A 21103-nucleotide genomic window follows, 5' to 3' on the forward strand; every position below is an offset into this window, starting at 1 on the left:
AAACTCATAAAAACTAAGATCTATGTTTTATATTTAAATTTATTTCCCCTTGCTGGAAATAACTGTAGCAAAATTAAAGGTGTATATGATTTTTTTTTAAAGGATAAATATTAGCTTATAGAAATGATATATAAATGATAGTATATTATAAAAGAGGAATTAGATATGCATTGGGCTCTTTCTCAAAAAAACAAGATATGCATTGGGCTTCTGCTGAAACTCCTCTACCATATTGGAGCCCAATAACTCGTACTAAAAAGTTGAAGAGAGAGAAACAAAGACCTTGACACTTTTTTTATTTATTTATGAAATAGACCTTGATACTTTTTTTTTTTTTTTGATGAAATAGACCTTGATACTTCGATTGCTTGAACACTTTTAAAAACCCAAAACTCTCACATTGTAAACGCTGTCTCCTCAAAGCTCTCTCCGATTTCTGCAGCAATCAATTTGTCCAATACTTTTGAGGTAACGAAAAAACTCATTTTTGTTTTCCGTGCTTTCTGTTTTCTGTTTTTTCTATGTGTTTCTCAATTTGGGCATAGTTGCTTTCGTGTGTATTAGGGTTTAGAATGAATCGGTAACAGTTACAGAACCCCTAGAGAAAATCGCAGTGTGTCCCAACTTATTTTCACTTTTTTTTTATTCCTTACTTTTAGAATAAATAAATATTTACTCGAGCAAGTAAGTTAAGATTCTTTCTTTGAAGTTGCTTTTGGTTTTTTTTTTTTTTTTACTTTTCTTTTCCTGCACTTTCTCAGCAACCAAACAGGTAATTTTGTGTTAAAATTGGTTTCTTGCAATTTATTTTATCTGGGTTATTTTTCTTGGGTGGGATTAATAGTATGCAAATAGTTTTTTTTTAGCTTAAATTCAAGTAACGTAAGCTTTATTGTTTCAGCATCCAAACAGAGCTTTATTTGATTGTATTTTTTATGAGGCATTGAATGGATTTTGAGTGATTTTGATATTGGAACATTTTGCACTGAAAAATAGTCATTGATAATCAATATGACTTTGTCAGGGCTTTGGAGGAGGAAAGCAATGCCGAAGGGTTCTAAGAGCAAGTGTGGGTCCGTGTCGCACCAGCTCTTGAAGGAGAAGGCGAAGAACAGGGTGAATGATCTTGAAGGGATGTTCACTGACCTCCAATCTGCAAGGAAGGAGCGGCGATCTAATGACATTGCGGTTTTGGAGGAGCGAGTACATCAAATGTTGCGAGAGTGGAAATCCGAGCTCAATGATCCGTCCCCAGCTTCTTCTTTAGTTGTATGTAGCTTTTATCCTTTGGTAGAACTTGAATTTAGCATTGTCTTTGTGCGAAAAGGTTGTTATTGGTATATAAGTTTTTGTATGTGTATTGTCTAGGGTGGTAGTCTTGGATCATTTTCAGAGGAATTAGAACAGCTATTGCAACACTGGGGTGAGGAAGATGATGCAACTAGTCCATTAAAAGAACTGGCACCATTGAAACATGAAGTTGATCTTCAAAACTTTCATGACAGCGATTTGACAGCATTTCCAGAGGTTAGTTTTTTTTTTTTTTTTTGGAGTTCCAGAGGGATATTTAAGTGATTGTGCAAGCAAATTCTTTGACTAATTATCCATGAACACAGCACTTCACCATTGTTTTGCTGAGAAAATTGCAGAAAATAAAAAGAAATTTGGACTTTGAATATTAGATTTATGTCATTTTGATGTTCAAAATAATATCCTCAGTTCAACAAGACCTTTTAATTTCTTTTCATGCTCATTTTTTGGTTTTCTAACTCTTTTTTATTGGTAAGTTACACAAGCACTCTATGTGTCTTGAACCCATGACCTCACCCTCCACCTAGAGGTTATGTGGGGAGGAGGTGCCAGTTGAGCTAGACCTAGAACTTATAATGCTACGCTAATTACAAAACATATTTCGGGAATGTTAGCAATTTGAATGAAGGTAATATGAGAATCCCAACAAATGGGAATGTTGGAGGTTTTATTTTGTTTTTTATAAAATGACACTCATATATGTATATATAATGCATATGGGTTATTTTATTAATATTCAAGATAAAAGTTGTAATACTTTATCTGAATTTTTTGATCTAATTGTAACAAATATATGAATGTTATATTCCCAGGAAATTGGAAGGAATACTACTAATAAATCAAATGCGAGAATCCTATGTTCTAGGGAATATGATTATAAGAATTTATGATTAAGGTTGTTGCAACATAACCCCCCACAAGGCAGACTCTTGAAGGATTTCCCCTCTTATCATTATCTCATTTCTTATGTTATGATCTCTCTCTCTCTAGGCATAAGACTTGCTGCCTTTCTTTCCCTTTGCAGGCCTTATCTTACTGTTTACATGTGTTGTAAATGATGACTTTTACTACCTCTATGGTGTCAAGTCATATAGCTTAGTCCGCACAACCCTTTGATTGAGATTCACGATACTCAAAGGCACTTTTCTATGCAGTTCAGTTCTAGATTTACTATTCTTACTAATGATGTACATACATTAATTATTAATTTCATGCAAAAATTGCTCAAGGGTCGAACTGTATCTAAACCACCCCTACTTATCAAAAAAAATTGTATCTAAACCACCCCTCCCAGGACCTCATTTAGAGAATGTTTAGAATGCAAGGACTTGGAGGGGGGGGGGGGGGTATAGTATATTCCACTTAAATCAAGGGTTTGCATTACTCTAATATATTCACATATTTGTGTTTCAATCCTTGAGAGCTTTTATTGGGTTTCATTTTTATTCAATTGTTAGTCTTTCAGCATATAAAGGGTATAATACTTAGACATGATAGACAACTGGTGAGCTGAACACTTGGTCTTTGCCAGGATTGTTTTATTAGTGAACAGCCCAAAGAGGATGGTTTTCAAGGTTTTGATCAATGCAAAGCCTTTGCTTCAAGCGTGCACAACAAGGTTGTTAATAACTCACAGTTTACAAATCAGTTGGATAGTCATCAGTTCAATATACCTCAGGACTTTGAGCAGATCACAGCGGTTAATAACTCAAATTTGAGTACTCAGTTGGAATGTCATCAGTTTGATTTACATCAAGACTTTGATTATGGGCTTCTCATTGGAGCCAATGACACTGAACAATGTGAACAGGATACTATGCCCATCATTATGCCAAATATCTGCCCTCCACCATCTGCTTTCTTGGGACCAAAATGTGCTCTATGGGATTGTTTCAGGCCTGCTCAAGGATCTACATTGTGCCAAGACTATTGCAGTAGTGGTCATGCTGTTCTAGCATTGAATGAGGGTCTCCCTGGCATGACTCCAATTTTGCGACCTGGAGGCATTAGTTTGAAGGATGGTCCATTATTTTCTGCTCTTAGTGCTAAGACACATGGAAAGGAAGTGGGCATCCCTAAATGTGAAGGTGCTGCTAATACAAAATCTCCATGGAATGCTCCAGGTAAACCTATGTAGTTCCATTCTGTTCAGTCATTTTATGTTTTCTTTTGGGCTTATCTTATTTACATACCAGTTTTTATCTTGCATATCCATTTTGCTGTATGGTTACTTATATTGAGATATGGCAAATGTAATGTGATGTGGTTCAGTTTCATTTGAGGAAGTTAATCTGTGCATGCTTAATTACATAGCATTTGGGTGATTCAGCATGACAGTTATGTTCTTTTAGTTTTACTAACTCACTGTCTTCAATATTGTAGAGCTATTCGATCTTGCTTTCCTTCAGGGTGAAACAATTAGGGAGTGGCTCTTTTTTGACAAGTCTAGAAGGGCATTTGAGAGTGGAAATAGAAAGCAGAGGTCATTGCCAGACCATAATGGACGTGGTTGGCATGAATCAAGGAAGCAGGTGATGAAGGAATATGGCGGGCAGAAGAGGTCCTATTACATGGATCCACAGCCTCTTAACTGTCGTGAATGGCATTTATATGAATATGAGATCAGCAACCATGATGCTTGTGCATTATATAGATTGGAACTCAAGCATGTTGATGAAAAGAAGAGTCCTAAAGGAAAATTGACAAATGATTCGCTTGCTGATCTGCAGAAGAAGATGGGAAGGCTCACTGCTGAAGGTTCTCCAGATAATGGACACCCCATTAAGAGCAGGACAAAGGTTAATAAAAGGCCTGATGCGGGAAATGCTAATTTTGCTCAAAATCAGACCACCTTGAACTCCGAACCGCTGACTGATGGTTTAAGCGCTCCACGATATAATCCATGACTGCTATGGTACATATTTGTGGCGTCTTGCCTGCATATGGAAACTAGTACATAAGATAGATGAGGTTGAATCAGCTTTTCACTGTAGAAACTGGTGGAATTGCTGAACTATGCTGACATATAATTATATAAATGATAGTTTGTTTCTGGTGATCAGCCGCATGAGCCCCACTTTTGTTACCAGGGGACAGTTCCGCTTGCTATATTACCTGTCTAGAGGTTCGTTTTGGATTTCCCTTTTTAAGCTGGTGGGTATACTATAATTTCTGATTGACAGTTAACATATAGTCCTATAGGCTTCTTCTATTTCCTATGAGTTTCTAAACCATGGGGTTGGTGCTAGTGAAGATTGCTAGAATTGTATAGGGGAAGGGAAATTGTTTCTGTAGTTGCTTCCTCGCTGCATCTTGCTGGTTCATTTTGTAGGTGATGGGACACACAATATTTAAGAGTATGTTCAGAAAATTTATTTCGCTGGCTGTACCATCTATGGGAGTCATACATGTATGCAAATCTTCTCCCTTGTTGAATGATGTCTTGAATTGAACATTTCTTGTTCCAATTATCTCTGATGGCATCTTTGTTTCATTACTGATATCATTTATGTTCAGTCAATATATTGTGTGCTTTGTTTTCTGGATTCTTTATGAGTTCCATCAATGAATTAAATGTATCTAATCCTGTTTCAAGAAGGGATCGAATACAATATTTTTTTCACTTGGAAGTGACACTTATGAGTCATGTATCTACAATGAGTTGCCTTTTATTCTAGAACTCACAAGTAATTGTTACGTTAGAGCAACCAAGTCTACACTGCAGAGCTTGTCATCCCTTGTTAATATTGGCCTCCTAAGTAACTTTAAATATCTCCATGAAAACCTAGTGATGTTCATTGTAATTGTAGTATTGCAGTGTAAAACTTAAAAAGTGATGCAGTAGGTTTCTGAATGTAGCAGGGATATTGCTAGCTTCATTGAGATTTCCATTGGAAAAATGTGAACTAAATTGATTGTTTGCTTCGTCCCCTCGCCCTATTCTTTTTGCTCCCCTTCTCATCATTGTCATACGTCTCAACTTGATGACATTCGTATATGTTTCAATTAATTAAGCACATATTCAAAATTTTCTAATATTTGATTTCCTAGATAAGTGAATTTTGGAAATTATATGACTGCTATGCTGGTCCGTGACAATTGGCCAAGGTTGAGTGACCTTAATAGATTCATTACAATTTACAATCACAGTGACAATTTTCACTAGACAAGGTTTCGTCTCTCACGACCCGCCCAGACTTGAACTACTCGAAACCCAATTCTCTTCCCCCGAAACCACCTGATCAAAGCTTTGTTTTAGTCGGACGCTGGTGTCGACACGAGGACCTGAGACCTTTGGTTCGAGTTGCGTGTTGGCTCCGCCCGATGAGTTGTTCTTCTCTATCGAAAATCATGAATTTTAGCCAAAAATCAGTAAGTCCAAACTTTTAGTTAGATGATATAGGGAAATTTTGGCCACATCTCGACACTTTTATCAAGATCTCGGCCCAACCTTTAGAGATTTGAAGGAAATATCGGCTAGATCTCGTTAGATTCGGCTAGATCTAACGAGATTTGGCAATATTTCAGCCAAAATCTTACCAGATTTAACTCCACTGTAGCAAACTCAAAACCAATTAATATGAGCCCAAAAACAATGCGACCTAAATTGGCAGATCCGAAACTCTATTCAAGTCGGTTGCGGGCTAAAATTTTCCCCACTCAATGCATTTGGGTCGAGTCCGGGTTGGGCACAAATTCGATCTAGCCCGACCCGTGAACAGCCCTTTTCAAGGGACCCCAAAAGGCTTTTAGCAGCAACAACAATATTGAGAACGCGCAAGTCTTTTGCGTCATTAAAGCAACAAATAGTTGCATCTACACAACAAAGCACTGCTCTCTACAGATAGAAACATGAACCTTTCAAATGCCACACAACAAGTTGTCCATGATTTAATTGCACAACAGAGAACTATGCTATTCTGAGTTGTTGATAATTTTGTGACAAGAATAGCTATACCGGGCAACAAACTCATAAATTATCCAACCAAATCTTGAAGATTCTAACTGAAATTGTCAATACAAGATGACTCTGAATCTTCGCTACTCAAGAGGTCTTTGGGTCTGGCATGATTGGTTTTGACCTCCCTCTCAACCTCACTGTCAACCTCCATCACTATACTCACTTGTTACATACGTTTTATTTGTGAACAAACCATCTTCTCCTTTCTCAATTTCCACCCCCAACCTTCAAATTTTATATAGAGAATGAAGTACCATGATTTTGTATAAAAACAGAAAAATAGATAAAAAAAATTTTAAATCGATTTTTATTTTATCTTGAGTAGAGTATTACATGGTGAAGGAAAGTTAAAATATTTTCAAATTTGATTTTGGTGTTGAGAGAGATTATTTGGAGTGTGGCCATGTGAGAAAGTAGATGACTAATGTTGACAATGTACCATATGAGAAAGAGACAAGATAAAAAATTGATATCAAATCGTTATGAGAAATTGATCGTTAATGATAATTTGGTACACTTAATTTTGTTATATAATTTAAAATTTCAAATGAATTGGATTTTTATTATCTCATAATTTTTGGGACCTTCTTGAGGGGAGGGAGCTCATCTTTTGTGTTTTGTTTTTTTTGGTTTTTTTTTTTTTAAATGATTAATTTGAAATTTTTTACCAGCATAAGTTGTCTTGCCCAAAGGTCGCCCTTAGCTTGAGTGAGAGAGAGAGAGAGAGAGAGAGAGAGAGAGAGAGAGAGAGAGAGAGAGAGAGAGAGAGAGAGAGAGAGAGAGAGAGAGGCAATGGCCCGTGAACGACCCAATACACCCAATGCTTTTGTGTAAAAAATTATAATTTGGAAAAGTCCTCAAATTGACTTGCTCTCTCTCCCTCTCTAATATTTTTGATAAACTTTTTTAACTGTAGTCCAGAAAAACACAATATTCTCTATCACATCACATTGAATTTCCTGCAAAATGATATTTTGTTTCAGGTCTATATCTCAACCTCTCACAACACATGAGATTCACACGTCTGTAAGTCCCACGTAGTATAAGATATTAGATATACACTCAAAACATGATATATCCATTCCAAAACCACCTCTATGTCCTTGGAAAAACTCATTGGTATAATTCAATAGCTAGCTAGAACTCAGGAGTAGGTTTCCATATGTGATCGAAAAATTATCTAGCTTTTCTCTTTTTTTTCTCTAATAGTGGTAATAGTTGCACATTGTATGCATAATATACACGATGCTATGTCAATTGAAATTACGTTTTTAAAACATAATTTCAATTAATTAAAATTATGAAATCGTATTTGTAAAACACAATTGGAGTTAAAATTGTGAAATCGAGTTTTGAAAACATATATGAACCCTCCAAATACCATGCAACACATTATTCATGATCCAACATCTTGATAAAGAACCATGTTTTTTTAGAGTTAACAAACTTTTACGACAAGAATAGCCATACTTGGCTAGAAACTCATAAATTATCCAACCAAATTTTTGAGATTCTGACAGAAACCATCAATATAAGATGATTCTAAATCTTCACTGCTCAAGAGCTCTCGGAGTTTGGCATGATTGGCTCTGACCTCCCTCCCTACCTCACTGTCAACCTCCATCACAATCTTCACTGCCTTACAGACGCTTTCTTTTGTGAACAAACCATCTTCTTCACCTTTCTCAACTTCGACTCCAACCTTCAAAATGTTGCTCATCATCCTTGCATTGAAAAACTGGTCACATATATGCGGTAACAATACCAGCTGACACTTGTTCATCAAAGCTTCGAATAAAGAACCTAACCCGCAGTGTGTGATGAAACACCCTATTGATGGGTGCTCTAAAATCTGTAGTTGTTGAACCCATCCTCCATGTACCATCCCTCTTCCTTGAACCCTATCTTCAAACCCTTCTGGAAATGCTTCTTCAATAGAATCAGCCCTGCATGGCGGTTTAAGTGCTGCCAGAAATGGCCAGCCCGAAAGTTCCAACCCCAACACCAATTCCTGGAATTGATCTTTGTTTAAGAAGCACTCACTTCCAAATGCACAGTATATTACTGATCCGGCCTCAAATCTTCCTAGCCACTCAATCCATTTTTCTTCTAAACCAGTAGAAGTAGCTGACTTCGGTATGACTGGTCCTGCAAGAAATACAGGCTTCCCAAAATGGCTTTCAAGATTGTCAATATAAGGTCCCTCAATTTCTCTACATGTCCTGAATCCTAGTGCGTCACATTGACTTACGCTTGTGATCAGGCGATCAGCTAAAAGGACATCGCTACCAAAGTTCTGAGTCTTTAATGCAGCCAAGGCTCGTTCTTCATGGACATGGAGTTTGATGGATGATGAAGACAATACTGGAAAACCAGACCCAGGCTGTTGCATATTGTCAACATATGCAGTACTGGAACAAAATACTGTAAGTGGAGTGACAATGGCGTAGAGAATTGACCTGATACCTAGGCTGCGGACTAATTTTGGTATCCAATGGGCAAAATCAAAGAAGACAATGTCCGGTTGAAGTTCACGAAGAAGAAGTTCAATATGACTCTCAGAGCGATCCATGGCAGTCATAATGAGTGGTTGCAAATGGACAGGCACATCGGAAGTGGTCTCAGCACCAAGAGGAAGACCATCTACATGGGGAAGAGAGATGGGGACAAAGGTGATGAGATCCGGGTAGAGGTTGAGAGTCTGTAACTTTGATTGTGTTTTGGTGGGAATCAAGAAGGAGATTCTATGGCCTTTCTGGGCTAGTTTGTTTGAAAGGTGGAGATACGAGGTAAGGTGACCAAGAGCAAACCAGGGGTACATTAACAAGTGCAATGATGTTGCACCCATATCTTTCTAATTCTCTGAGTCAATTAATCCGGGCTGCAGGAGCTGAAGCTAAAATAACTAGCAACAACAAAAGCAAAACAGCAGAGAAAAATAATTAGCATATGGCAGGGGAAGAGTAATGAGTGAGAAGTTAAGGGAATAGTACGTAAAGGTAAGTTAAGATTCAGCAAAAAAAAAAAAAAAAACAATAATAATAATATTAAGGGCATCACAGGAGGCAGGGCCGGCCCTTCCCTTAGGCGAGTTAGGCGGTTGCCTAACGCCCCCAAGTGGAAGGGAGGCCCCAGAATTTTAGAAAATAAGAGGGAGTAAGGAAAAAAAAAAAAAAAAACCTTCTCTCTCTAATCTCTGCTCTCCGCCTCTCTCTCACTCTCTGTCTCTGAGTCTCTCATTCAGCAAGCTTCCTCAGTTCCTTAGTTCCTCCGGCCTTTCTCTTCCTCTTCCTCAGTTCCGTTCAGCCGGCAAGCTTCTTTCAAGGTTTTCTTCTTTATTTTCTTTTTTTTAATAAAGCTTGCTGGCTTAGTGGCTTGCTGTTGCCTGCGTTTCTTCTTTTTGGATTTGGGTTAGAATAGATAGCTGGGATTTTTTATAAAAGCTTGCTGCTGCTGTGCCTGTGCTTTTTGGGTATTGGGTTAATGGATTTTACTGTTTCAGATAAGTCTGAAAGTCTGATAGGATTAATAATTTGTTTTTGTGTTTTTTTTTTTGGATGGGTCATGGCCGGATTAATAATCATCTGAAACTTTGGGATAAGATTAATAATAAGTCTTCTTGTGTTATAGCTGTGCTTAAATTTTTGTTATGGTTTTGTTTTTTTTTTTTTTTTTTTTTTTTAATCTTGTGTTTTCAGTTTTTATATATATATTTTAGTTAGTGACCATATACTGAATAAGTCTTTATTTATGCAGGTTGAAATTGCTAAAAACTCAAACTACAATAATACTTTTTATATAAATCAGATTCTATTTCTCATTTGCTCTATACTTGAAAGTTATTTTTTATATGTGAAGATATTTTTGGTTTTCTATTTAACTTCACAAAATTGAAGTCACTAGATAATGATAGTTTACAAAAATACTGTCTTAAACTTGAAGATTTTCTCAAACATGATGTTTATTGTGATATTGATGGTTTTGATTTATCGTCAGAGTTAAAGATTTTAAAAGAAATTTTACAAATAAAAGATTATACTCTAATTGACACTAAATTATATAAAAAGATTAGATTCATTTCCAAATACATACATTGTTTATAGGATTTTACTAACCATACATGTTACAGTAGTTACTGTAGAAAGAAGTTTTTCAAAATTAAAATTAATAAAATCATATTTAAGATCGACAATGTCCCAAGAAAGATTAAGTGAATTAATTATACTATCGATTGAAAATGAGATGTTAGAAGAACTTGAATACAAAAATTTAATTAGTCAATTTGCATCTCAAAATGCAAGAAAAATAGATTTTAAATGAAATATATTATAATATGGAAATATTAAATAAATATTAATTTAATTAATATATAAGTATAAAAAAGACTCCAATTTTAATTCTTGCCTTAGGCCCCAAAATGTCTAGGGCCGGCTCTACAAGAAGGGTACTACAAATTTAGCTATCTACCACGCATAAAAGTCACTTTACATCTAAAAAATAAAACACTTTATCTATTTTAGCTCTTCATGCTTCATACCTCTTAAACCTTTGCTTCTCAAAAACAAATACTTCATACCTCTTCATACTCAACAGTGAGAACTATATTTTTAACTAATTGATTAAAATAATACAAATAACTCATTAATATAATAATTAAAACATCCACCATAGCGCCACATCAAAACCAAAAACAAATACAACCTCCAGATTATGGTGCCTTGGATCCACCCTCAAAACCCAACAGATCTAAGCTTGATTTTCAGAGCAAGAGTGTTGAGCCAATACCCCACCATCAAACCCAGACCACCGTCACACATCAAACCCAGACCATTGTCGAACCAAGACCAAAAGAGGCACAAAAACCACCATCAAACCCAGACCACCGTCGAACCAGACCAGCCACCACTGCACTCACCATCGGAAACCGCCACATCCACGAAACCCACCTACCCACATCCACGAATCACGCAAAACCGACCCACAATGAAACCGACTATGCCATCGCCGATCTTATCCAACCGACCCACGCCATCGCCTTTCACGCAAAAAGAAGAGAGAAAAGACAACGAAGAGATAGAGAAGGAAGAGAGAGAGTTGAGACTCAGATGAAACGGAAGAAAGAAAATATAAGGAAAAAGAATTAAATAAAGAAAGAGAAGAAATATTATTTTAATGCTAATGGGAATAAAAAAAATACTTCTTTTTTTCAGCTTCAAGCAACAGTATGCAGCCAAAAGTAGCTGCGTAAGCTAAAATTTTTAGTTATACCTTCATCACTGTAGAGTCATTTTTATTATGGTGGAACTAAAATAACTATATAACTATTTAGTTTCATTGTTATGAGTGCTCTAATTCATCAATGGTCACAAACTTGCTAGATGCACATTTTCCGTTCACATACAGCCATGGGCTGAAATCATATTTTGAAAACAAAATTTCAATTAAAATTAAATAAGTAACAAATCGTATTTTGAAACACGATTTCAATTGAAATTGTAAAATCGTGACACTCACATGTGGTGTGGGAGTTAGAAATGGAAAAGTGGGTTAATAGGAAGGTTTAGAGGTCACAAAAAACCAAACTTGTTTGTTTATTTACCACAGAATCATATTATTTTATGACAATTCACTGGTCATCCCTTTTTCATTTTGGTGGTTAGATCACAGATCTCAAACCAACTGCCTACTCCATTCATCCCCTTTTCATTTTGGTTGTTAGATCACAGTTCTCAAACCATTGTCTAACTGAAGCTATTAATAAGAAAAACTATAATTATAATATTCTTCTTCTGCAAGAAAATATAGTATGATTTTGTATTTCCCGTAAGTTCCTTTCCAGAAAAAGCTAATCTTTTTCATCCCCCACTAGAGCAGTATGTCACTACTTGCCTTGGTTTGTCCTTCCTGGGCCAGTTTTAGAATCAGCTTGTCCGAAAGGCTCAAAAAATAAAATTTAGTTACTTAGTTTTTCATGACATGGTTATTTGATTTTTTTGTCCTTTGTTGTTGAACTATAGCTTTTATATATGAATTATTGTTGTCATGTAGACTTTGTAATAATTTTTTTTTTTTTTTTTTTGAGAAAACTTCCTGTAATAACCTAATATTTATGATAGGAATAGTCATACTTTTTTCCTCAGCTCGAACATTTTCCTTCCTAGCCCTCCAAACACTTTGTGCATGGAGATGTGCCAATTCAGTTACAAGGCCTTTGGCCGGGTGTAAGGTTTTGAATTCTAAATATCAAAGACACTTTGCATGTAACAATAAATAATGATGGAGAGAGAAATTTTCACATAAAATAACTACGGATGACTTTTCTATAAAAATATTTAGATAAAATATTATCAAGGTATTTGTTCTAATTGCTAGCAACAATTTTATATGTTTAAAAGCAATTTTTTTTAGTCTCAAAAAAAAAAAAAAAAAAAAGCAATTTTTTGAAAGCTTTATTTTTCCTTCTTTAAATTGTTTAATGCATTCTTGAGAAAAACTTCTTTATGAAACCATTTTTATCATTTTAACTTTTCAAGTTACACCAGTTTGTTAAGTTATAGTTTCTTATGTGGGACAACCTTACGTGGTTTACGATTTTGAATTTGATTCTATCTTTCGTCAGGCAAAAGCATGGATTCCAACTTTTTATAAGGTTTGAATGTTTTAAGTGATTTTGACTTCATCAATTGAGCGCAAGAGAGCTTGAGGGAGAAAGTGAGATTCTAAAAGATGAAAAATAATTTTTTTTTTAGAAACCACTAAAAGTACATATCAATTTAAAAAATGAAGCATACTATTTATTGTTGCTACGTTCCTATTGAGTCATATCAGCACTCACATCATCCACTCATTTTCATCATTCTCCCTCTATTTTTAAACTCTATTTTTTCCTTATAAATTGTCCAATTATATTTTCTCCAATTTTTCCCCTCTCTTTAACCTTTTTTATCTCCCTACTACTATCTACCTTAATATCACTTTTGCTCTATCCATTTATCTTCTTTTATTTTTGGCTTTCCTTATTCCTCTCCTCTTACTATAAATTTACAATTCTCTCTCTCTCTCTCTCTCAAACACACACACACACAGAGTTTTGGTTTAATTTTTTTTGAGTTAATACTTGATTATTTTGGAAGTAAGAATTTTAGTTTATATATAAACACAATCTTGGCTATGCTAATTATATATCATCATTCGGTCCATTTCGGTCTATTTTGGTCCACTTCATCTATTCGGTCCAATTCAGCCTACTTTAGTCCACTTCGGTTCATTTGGTCCAATCAAGTCCACTTCAGTTCAATTAGCTAGGTCCAATTAGTCAAATTCAATCCAGTTCGAACCATTTGGTTCACTTCGTTCTATTTTGATCCATACGGTCTACTTAGGTCCACTTTGGTCCATTATATTTAGTTTCGTCCATTTTAGTCCAATTTGGTCTGTTCGGTCCACTTCGATTTATTAGGTCCAATTTGGTTTATTCAATCCACTTAGGTCTATTCGGCCCACTTCGTTCTATTCGGTCCATTTACTCTATTTCAGATTCGGTGTACCTACTTGAGAGTATTATCAATTATTTGAGTAATATCAATTGTAATTATATAATAAGTTTTGGTTATCATAATAATCTCCTTAAGAAAATGAGAATTTGAATAATAACTTTGAAACTTAATAATTATAATTGTACCAAAAGAAATTAGGAAAATATATGCATAATAACAATAGTTAGAAAAATATAAATCATTTCAAAAAAAATATTAATATCAATAAAAAAACATTAAAAAAAATGAGAACAAATTATCTACAATAAAATTTAAAGAATAAATTATTCACACACATGCACACACACATATATATTGCACAAATGTATAATCAACCTCATGTAATTTATTTAAAAGTAATGACTTTAAAACAAACGGATTAAATGTCATAAAAATTAGATTTGTATATTTAATATTCATGTTTAGAAAATATTTCACTTAAATATAGCCAGACCAAAATGGATTGAAATGCTACATTAATGTGACTCAACAAAAGTATACAACAACAATAAATTTTATAGTTAAGATTTTAGATATTTCAAGTTTGAAATATATATATATATATATATATATATATATATACACATATTTGAATATAGAATGGGTGTTCTCAACCCAAACATATCATTTTCTTATATGTAAGTGCACAAAAATGGACCAAAATTGTCCGAAGTTGTCTGAATTGACTGAATAGAACGAAGTGGACTGAAGGGATGGAATAGGACCAAATGGGAACAAAGTGGACTACACTGAATTGGACCGAATAGGACAAAGTGAACCAATGTGGACCGAATAGGATTGAAGTGGACCAAATAAGAACTAATGGATAGATTATGACCAAAGTGGACATAATGGACCGAATAGGAGCAAATATGACCGTATAGGACTAGATTGGACGAAAGTGGACCGAATAGGACCAATGTTGACTGAGCAGGACCCAAGTGGACAAAATGGACCGAATGGGACCAAATTGAACCAAATGGCCCAAATAGGACTAAAGTGAACCAAAGTGGATTGAATGGAATGAATAGGACCAATGTGGACTGAATAGGACTAAAGTGGACAGAATATGACCAATGTGGATTGAATGGAACCAATAAGACGAAAGTGGACTAAATAGAACCAAAGTGGACCGAATAGGACTTCTAAATATTTATCATTTTTATTGCATTTTTAGGACTCATATTTCTAATTTCTAATGTCTATTTTATTTGTATTTTTTTTTAACTCAAAACTAAAGAGTTTACCACAAATATAATAAAATTTCATGCATTTCAACCCAAAAATGAAAAATGAAAAACATAATTTTTGAGCTAAACTTGAAAATGCAACCTATAAAAAATCAATTTAAAACCCAGTTAGTCTAAAATAGACCGAAGGGGACCGAAATTGATTGAGTGGATTGAAGTGGACTAAGTAGACCTAATTGGACCGAATACGAATTGGTCTGAACAAAAATTGTTTCATTTTTAGGGAGAACAAATTATCTTCAAAATTTTTTAGAAAATAACTTATACATTATATTACAATTACAAAATAATTATTTATTTCCACACATCATGTAGGTCCGACTAGTTCTAAATTAAAAGTTGGGCGTAAATTTGGATAAAATCAATTGCTTGGAAAAATGTGAATTATCAACCTTATAGGTAAATTTATATTTTTTGATTTATTATCAACCTTGATTGATCTATTGATTTTTTAGGCAGCTCTTATCTTATCAAAGTTATTACACGTGTTTTATCAACAACAAAAAAATTATTACACGTGTTTTATCAACAAAAAAAAAAAGTTATTACACGTGTTTTATCAAAAAAAAGTTATTAAACGTGTCTACCGATTTTGGTCACATTACGAATGTTAGTTTTGTAGGGAGGACTTCTATATATATAGAATGTGGCCTCTATACAATTAATAATGGGATAAATCTTTGAGCTTGGTTAAAGACTTTAAGGTGGTGTTTGATACGGAATAATCCACATTATTTCTAGCATTCAGATTACTGGGAATGTGATGCATTGCAATCCGAATGCCTAGAAATGTAACTATTCATATGTTTAGTTTGATTGGGAATCTAATAAGATTCCTAAAATGTGAGATTATAATGTTTAGTTTATTCATAGGAATCTTAATTGAATTATTTATTTTTCTCATTCTATCCTTAGATTTGTAAATCCAATATAAGTCTTTTTTTTTAATCTTCCTCTAAATAAATAATGAAAAAAAAAAATAGATAAATTCATTAAAACTATAGTCTAACATTTCAAAATGACAAGTACAATAAAAAAATAACTATTTAAATTCTCAAATACTTTATTCTTAATAATAATTTTTAAAAGCGCTAAATTCATAACAAAACAATTTGGCAACGTTTAGGTCTATAAGACCATAGAAGTAGCAATAAAAATAAAAGTAGTTCATCAACAAATGCAATCTATTACGTATATAATGTATTTACCCTTGCACCAGTGATCACTTGAATAACATAGTCATACCTAATGTCTCTAGGCAATGGGTAAACACAATCACATTTACGTGTCTATAAGTTTCTATAAGTTTAAAATATAGTTTGAGAATTTGGATACTCACATGTTTTAAAGGGAATCCACATTTCTATTGAAAGAGGGTTAAAGGGGGAATCCAGATTCCCTTGGCATCTGATTCCCTATTGTGATTTGCAACCAAACATGAAAATCTTTAAACATTTCTGAGAATCCTAAAATATTACCCTGTAAAAAACGTCACATAAGCAGGTCACTAGATAATTCCTTAATTGATTTTAGTTCTCCTTCATTTAATATTCAAGTCTCTTATTCATTTATTTTAGTGTCAAATTATATGTGTTCTAGGTTATGTATACAAATTGCATTAGAATAAACCATTGTTATACTAGTTGAACATATTCTTGAAGAAGTGTCTAATTTGAGAAAACTCAAAAATTAAAATTTTCAAACGGTCATTTTATTTATTTTTATTTTTGTTTTAATAAAGATGAATTATGCTAACCCAACCAATAACGGTACCAAACACCCCCTAAAACTTCAAAATATAAAATTACAAATATAAATTGTCAAAATTTATTGTGGGAGGTTAAACTTACCTGTGCATTGTACAGGTTAATTTGTGACTTGTTACATTTTTTTTTTTGATGATCAGAAACTTTTATTACCAAACACAAAGAACAAGGACTAAACAGCAACTACAACATTGAGATGTTCTGAATTAATTACATCCATAAAAGGGCTAGGAGCATAACCCTGACCAAAACACCCGGACATAATTTTCCCAAGGGCTAGTATGACAGTTATGTTCTTTTAGTTTTACTAACTCACTGTCTTCAATATTGTAGATCTATTCGATCTTGCTTTCCTTGAGGGTGAAACAATTAGGGACTGGCTCTTTTTTGACAAGTCTAGAAGGGCATTTGAGAGTGAAATAGAAAGCAGAGGTCATTGCCAGACTATAATGGACGTGGTTGGCATGAATCAAGGAAGCAGGTGATGAAGGAATATGGCGGGCAGAAGAGGTCCAATTACATGGATCCACAGCCTCGTAACTGTCGTGAATGGCATTTATATGAATATGAGATCAGCAACCATGATGCTTGTGCATTATATAGATTGGAACTCAAGCATGTTGATGAAAAGAAGAGTCCTAAAGGAAAATTGACAAATGATTCGCTTGCTGATCTGCAGAAGAAGATGGGAAGGCTCACTGCAGAAGGTTCTCCGGATAATGGACACCCCATTAAGAGCAGGACAAAGGTTAATAAAAGGCCTGATGCGGGAAATGCTAATTTTGCTCAAAATCAGACCACCTTGAACTCCGAATTGCTGACTGATGGTTTAAGTGCTCCTTGAAATAATCCATGACTGCTATGGTACATATTTGTGGAGTCTTGCCTGAATATGGAAACTAGTACATAAGATAGATGTGGTTGAATCAGCTTTTCACTGTAGAAACTGGAGGAATTGCTGAACTGTGCTGACATATAATTATATAAATGATAGTTTGTTTCTGGTGATCAGCCGCATGAGCCCCACTTTTGTTACCAGGGGACAGTCCCGCTTGCTATATTATCTGTCTAGAGGTTCGTTTTGGATTTCCCTTTTTAAGCTGGTGGGTATACTATAATTTCTGATTGACGGTTAACATATAATCCTATAGGCTTCTTCTATTTCCTATGAGTTTCTAAACCATGGGGTTGCTAGTGAAGATTGCTAGAATTGTACAGGGGAAGGGAAATTGTTTCTGTAGTTGCTTCCTCCCTGCATCTTGCTGGTTCATTTTGTATGTGATGGGACACAAAATATTTAAGAGTATGTTCAGAAAATTTATTTCGCTGGCTGTACCATCTATGGGAGTCATACATGTATGCAAATCTTCTCTCTTGTTGAATGATGTCTTGAATTGAACATTTCTTGTTCCAATTATCTCTGATGGCATCTTTGTTTCATTACTGATATCATTTATGTTCAGTCAATATATTGTGTGCTTTGTTTTCTGGATTCTTTATGAGTTCCATCAGTGAATTAAATGTATCTAATCCTGTTTCAAGAAGGGATCGAATACAATATTTTGTTTCACTCGGGAGTGACACTTATGAGTCATGTATCTACAATGAGTTGCCTTTTATTCTAGAACTCACATGTAATTGTTACGTTAGAGCAACCAAGTCTACACTGCAGAGCTTGTCATCCCTTGTTAATATTGGCCTCCTAAGTAACTTGAAATATCTCCTTCAAAACCTAGTAATGTTCATTGTAATTGTAGTATTGCAGTGTAAAACTTAAAAAGTGATGCAGTAGGTTTCTGAATGTAGCAGGGATTGCTAGCTTCATTGAGATTTCCATTGGAAAAATGTGAACTAAATTGATTGTTTGCTTCATCCCCTCGCCCCATTCTTTTTTCTCCCCTTCTCATCATTGTCATACGTCTCAACTTGATGACATTCATATATGTCTCAATTAATTAAGCACATATTCAAATTTTTCTACTATTTGATTTCCTAGATAAGTGAATTTTGGAAATTATATGACTGCTATGCTGGTCCGTGACAATTGGCCAAGGTTGAGTGACCTTAATAGATTCATTACAATTTACCATCACAGTGACAGTTTTCACAAGACAAGGTTTCTTCTCTCACGACAAAAATCGAGAAAAAAAGGGGAAAAGGGGTTCAAGAGGGTTGTCCACGACCCGCCCAAACTTGAAGAACCGCCCGAAACCCGATTCTCTTCCCTCGAAACCACTCGATCAAAGCTTTGTTTCAGTCTCCAGGACAAAGACCGTCGGTTCAAGTTGCGTGTAGGCTCCGCCCGAGGAGTTGTTCTTCCCCATTGAAAATCATGAATTTCGGCCAAAAACCGGTAAGTCCAAACTTTTAGTCTAATGATATAGGGAAATTTCGGCCAGATCTCGACAGTTCTATCAAGATCTCGGCCCGATCTTTAGAGATTCGAAGGAAATATCAGCTAGATCTCGTTAAATCCGGCCAGATCTGACGAGATTTGGCAATATTTTGGCCAAAATCAGGCTAGATTTCGCTCCATTGTAGCAAACTCAAAACCGACTGATATGAGCTCGAAACCAATGCGACCCAAATCAGCAGATCCGAAACTCTATTCGAGTCGATTGGGGGTTAAAATTTTCCCCACTCGATGCATTTGGGTCGAGTCCAGGTTGGGCACAAATCCGATCTAGCTCAACCCGTGAACAACCCTCTTCAAGTGACCCCAAAAGGCTTTTAGCAGCAACAACAATATTGAGAACGCGCAAGTCTTTTATGTCATTCAAGCAGCAAATAGTTGCACCTGCACAACAAAGCACTGCTCTCTACGGATAGAAACATGAACCTTTCAAATGCCACACAATAAGTTGTCCATGATTTAATTGCACAATAGAGAACCACGCTATTCTGAGTTGTTGATAATTTTGTGACAAGAATAGCTATACCGGGCAACAAACTCATAAATTATCCAACCAAATCTTGAAGATTCGAACAGAAATTGTCAATACAAGATGACTCTGAATCTTCGCTACTCAAGAGGTCTTTGAGTCTGGCATGATTGGCTTTGACCTCCCTCCCAACCTCAGTGTCAACCTCCATCACTATACTCACTCGTTACATACGTTTCCTTTGTGAACAAACCATCTTCTCCTTTCTTAATTTCCACCCGCAACCTTCAAATTTTATATAGAGAATGAAGTATCATGATTTATGTATAAGAACAGAAAAATAGATAAAATTTTATTTAAATCGATTTTTATTTTATCTTGAGTAGAGTAATACATGGTGAAGGAAACTTAAAATATTTTCAAATTTGATTTTGGTGTTGAGAGAGATTATTTGGAGTGTGGCCATGTGAGAAAGTAGATGACTAATGTTGACAATGTACCATATGAGAAAGAGACACATAAAATAAAAAATTGATATCAAATCGTTATGGGAAATTGATCGTTAATGATAATTTGGTACACTTAATTTTGTTATATAATTTAGAATTTCAAATGAATTGGATCTTTATTATCTCATAATTTTTGGGACCTTCTTGAGGGGAGGGAGCTCATCTTTTGTATTTTTTTTTTTTTTTGGTTTTTTAAAAAATATGATTAATTTGAAATTTTTTACCAGCATAAGTGGTCTTGCCCAAGGGTCGCCCTTAGCTTGAGAGAGAGAGAGAGGCAATGGCCCGTGAATGACCCAATACACCCAAGGCTTTTGTGTAAAAAATTCTAATTCAGAAAAGTCCTCAAATTGACTTGCTCTCTCTCTCTCTCTCTCTCTCTCTCTAATATTTTTCATAAGCTTTTTTAACTGAAGTCCAGAAAAAACACACAATAATTTTTATCATATCACATTGAATTTCCTGCAAAATGATATTTTGTTTCAGGTCTATATCTCAACCTCTCACAACACATGAGATTCACACATTTGTAAGTCCTACGTGATATGAGATATTAGATATACACTCGAAATATGATATATCCATTCCAAAACCACCTCTATTTCCCTGGAAAAACTCATTGGTATAATTCAATAGCTAGCTAGAACTTGGGAGTAGGTTTCCATATGTGATCGAAAAATTATCTAGCTTTTTTCTTTTTTCTCTAATAATGGTAATAGTTACACATTATATATATGAAATGCACAATGCTATGTCAACTGAAATTATGTTTTTAAAACATAATTTCAATTAATTAAAATTATGAAATCTGAAGTTAAAATTGTGAAATCACGTTTTGAAAACATATATGAACCCTCCAAATACCACGCAACACATTATTCATGATCCAA

General features: G+C 34.7%; 2 protein-coding genes across 2 annotated transcripts; one reads left to right on the forward strand and one right to left on the reverse strand.

Annotated features, from left to right (window-relative positions):
- The first annotated feature begins 324 nt into the window (after window positions 1-324).
- LOC142640847 (transcription factor VOZ1-like) lies at window positions 325-4765 on the forward strand. The gene is made up of 5 exons (XM_075815146.1): window positions 325-468; window positions 1025-1269; window positions 1369-1527; window positions 2843-3434; window positions 3694-4765. Exons 2-5 carry the CDS (start codon window positions 1045-1047, stop codon window positions 4215-4217), a joined length of 1500 nt encoding a protein of 499 aa, XP_075671261.1. The 5' UTR covers window positions 325-468; window positions 1025-1044; the 3' UTR covers window positions 4218-4765.
- Window positions 4766-7670: 2905 nt separating this feature from the next.
- LOC142638425 (cyanidin 3-O-galactoside 2''-O-xylosyltransferase FGGT1-like) lies at window positions 7671-9740 on the reverse strand. Its single transcript, XM_075812465.1, has 2 exons — window positions 9452-9740; window positions 7671-9176 (listed from the first exon to the last, which is right to left on the reverse strand). The coding sequence occupies exon 2, from the start codon at window positions 9117-9119 to the stop codon at window positions 7761-7763; it is 1359 nt and encodes a 452-aa protein (XP_075668580.1). The 5' UTR covers window positions 9120-9176; window positions 9452-9740; the 3' UTR covers window positions 7671-7760.
- Between the last annotated feature and the right edge of the window lie 11363 nt (window positions 9741-21103).

This window comes from Castanea sativa, chromosome 6, assembly GCF_040712315.1.
Source record: "Castanea sativa cultivar Marrone di Chiusa Pesio chromosome 6, ASM4071231v1".
Classification (NCBI taxonomy): domain Eukaryota; kingdom Viridiplantae; phylum Streptophyta; class Magnoliopsida; order Fagales; family Fagaceae; genus Castanea; species Castanea sativa.

What these genes read in the sequence shown, in the direction of transcription:
- LOC142640847 (XM_075815146.1), top strand. Translation starts at nt 1,045, where the DNA reads ATGCCGAAGGGTTCTAAGAGCAAGTGTGGGTCCGTGTCGCACCAGCTC. An exon ending in ATTTGACAGCATTTCCAGAG is followed by an intron (nt 1,528 to 2,842) that starts GTTAGTTTTTTT and finishes GGTCTTTGCCAG; the next exon opens with GATTGTTTTATTAGTGAACA. An exon ending in ATCTCCATGGAATGCTCCAG is followed by an intron (nt 3,435 to 3,693) that starts GTAAACCTATGT and finishes TCAATATTGTAG; the next exon opens with AGCTATTCGATCTTGCTTTC.
- LOC142638425 (XM_075812465.1), bottom strand. Translation starts at nt 9,119, where the DNA reads ATGGGTGCAACATCATTGCACTTGTTAATGTACCCCTGGTTTGCTCTT.